Source organism: Frankliniella occidentalis, unplaced genomic scaffold (genome assembly GCF_000697945.3).
Source record: "Frankliniella occidentalis isolate FOCC.00 unplaced genomic scaffold, Focc_3.1 Scaffold300, whole genome shotgun sequence".
NCBI classification, from domain to species: Eukaryota; Metazoa; Arthropoda; class Insecta; order Thysanoptera; family Thripidae; genus Frankliniella; species Frankliniella occidentalis.
The window spans coordinates 19,561-21,370 of NW_026267426.1; the positions used below are offsets into that span (position 1 = coordinate 19,561).

At 48.3% G+C, this 1,810-nt stretch overlaps 1 protein-coding gene across 1 annotated transcript in view; it reads right to left on the reverse strand.

Annotated features, from left to right (window-relative positions):
• The window catches only part of LOC113205293 (zinc finger protein 26-like), a 45,356-nt gene that overhangs the window by 679 nt on the left and 42,867 nt on the right, over window positions 1-1,810 (reverse strand). Inside the window, exons 3-4 of the mRNA XM_052273782.1 lie at window positions 1,331-1,411; window positions 6-1,254 (exon numbers count right to left, since the gene is read on the reverse strand). Of these exons, the coding sequence (XP_052129742.1) occupies window positions 6-1,241 (1,236 nt within the window). The 5' untranslated portion in view covers window positions 1,242-1,254; window positions 1,331-1,411. The remainder of the gene's footprint in view (window positions 1-5; window positions 1,255-1,330; window positions 1,412-1,810) is intronic.

Below are 1,810 nucleotides of genomic sequence, written 5' to 3' on the forward strand. Positions count from 1 at the left end.
TGCACTTGAAGCCCCCCTGACTGGGAAAATGTTTTGTTGCAAATGATGCAAGCAAATGGCTTCTCTCCAGTGTGGGTGCGGAGATGCACTTGAAGACTCCCTGACTGGGAAAATGTTTTGTTGCACACGTTGCACTCAAATGGCTTTTCTCCAGTGTGGGTGAGGAAATGCTGTTTAAGTTTACTGGAGGTGGCAAAGGTTTTGTTGCAAACGCTGCACTTAAATGGCTTTTCTCCAGTGTGGGTGCGGAGATGCACTTTCAGGTACGCTGACTGGGCATATGTCTTGTTGCACACACTGCACTCAAATGGCTTTCCACCAGTGTGTGTGTAGAGATGCAGTTTAAGCTGACCAGGGGTGGCAAATGTTTTGTTGCACACGCTGCACTCAAATGACTTTTTTCCAGTGTGGGTAACGAGGTGCTCTTTAAGATGCCCTGAACGGACAAATGTCTTGTAGCACACACTGCACTCAAATGGCTTTTCTCCAGTGTGGTACCGGCAATGAAGTTTAAGGTCACTGGAGGTGGCAAATGTTTTGTGGCAAACGCTGCACTCAAATGGCTTTTCTCCAGTGTGGGTGCGGATATGCACTTTAAGAATCCCTGACTGGGAAAACGTTTTGTTGCACACGCTGCACTCAAATGGCTTTTCTCCAGTGTGGGTGCGGAGATGCCGTTTAAGAACACTGGAGGTTGCAAATGGTTTCCTGCAAATGCTGCACTTAAATGTTTTTTCTCCAGTGTGGGTGGCAAGATGCTCTCTAAGGCCACTGGAGGTGGCAAAGGTTTTGTTGCAAACGCTGCATGCAAATGGCTTCTCTCCAGTGTGGGTGCGGAGATGCACTTCAAGACTCCCTGACTGGGAAAATGTTTTGTTGCACACGTTGCACTCAAATGGCTTTTCTCCAGTATGGGTGCGGATATGCTGTTTAAGCACCCTGGATGAGGCAAAGGTTTTGTTGCAAACGCTGCACTCAAATGGCTTTTCTTCATTGTGCGTGTGAAGGTGCCTTTTTAGGTCACCTGACTGGGAAAATGATTTGTTGCACACGCTGCACTCAAATGGCTTCTCTCCAGTGTGGGTGCGATGGTGCCTTTTTACATTTCTGGACTCGGAAAATGTTTTGTAGCAAACGCTGCACTCAAACGGTTTCTGAATCTCCCGTTTTCTGTGCACTTCAGCTGCCAGGGTCGAGGTGATACAGCGGCGAGTGCCAATTCGCGTGGTCACCGTCGACATGTTGGAACTTAAACTGAAAACACAAACTCACATTAACACATACCTTTGATACTGCACTGGTACGGGACGGGAGAACCGACTTTGCATACCTATCGCTTTCGGTGTCTGGCAAACTACGTTGATTCCCAGTCCGATGACCCAGATCTAGAGAAATCCTTTGGTGCGGTTTTCTGTAACAACAACAATAACAGTCACAAGTCACAGCAGTGTTTCACTCAGTCTTACACTTCCTAAATAACCTGGGAGTTTGCCGGGGACTTTTCTATCCTCAAGATTTTTTCATTTATAATTATTGCGGGGCCATAATCGCCTGAATGATTTCCAAGGAAAAAAACGGTGAAAACTCGGCGCGCTCTGGGACCTACTTCTAACATCACCTTCCAAAACTGCAGCACACTAACCGAGGAGCAGCCGAGCAGTACATCCCCCGCCAAGAGGAGCCGAGTAGGCTGTGCATGTCGGACACGCAAACGGGGCTGATGCGGGGGGAGGCGGACTTTATGCCTCCCGTTACGACTCTTGTAAACTCCGGAAGAGAGAGAGAGAGAGAGAGAGAGAGAGAGAGAGAG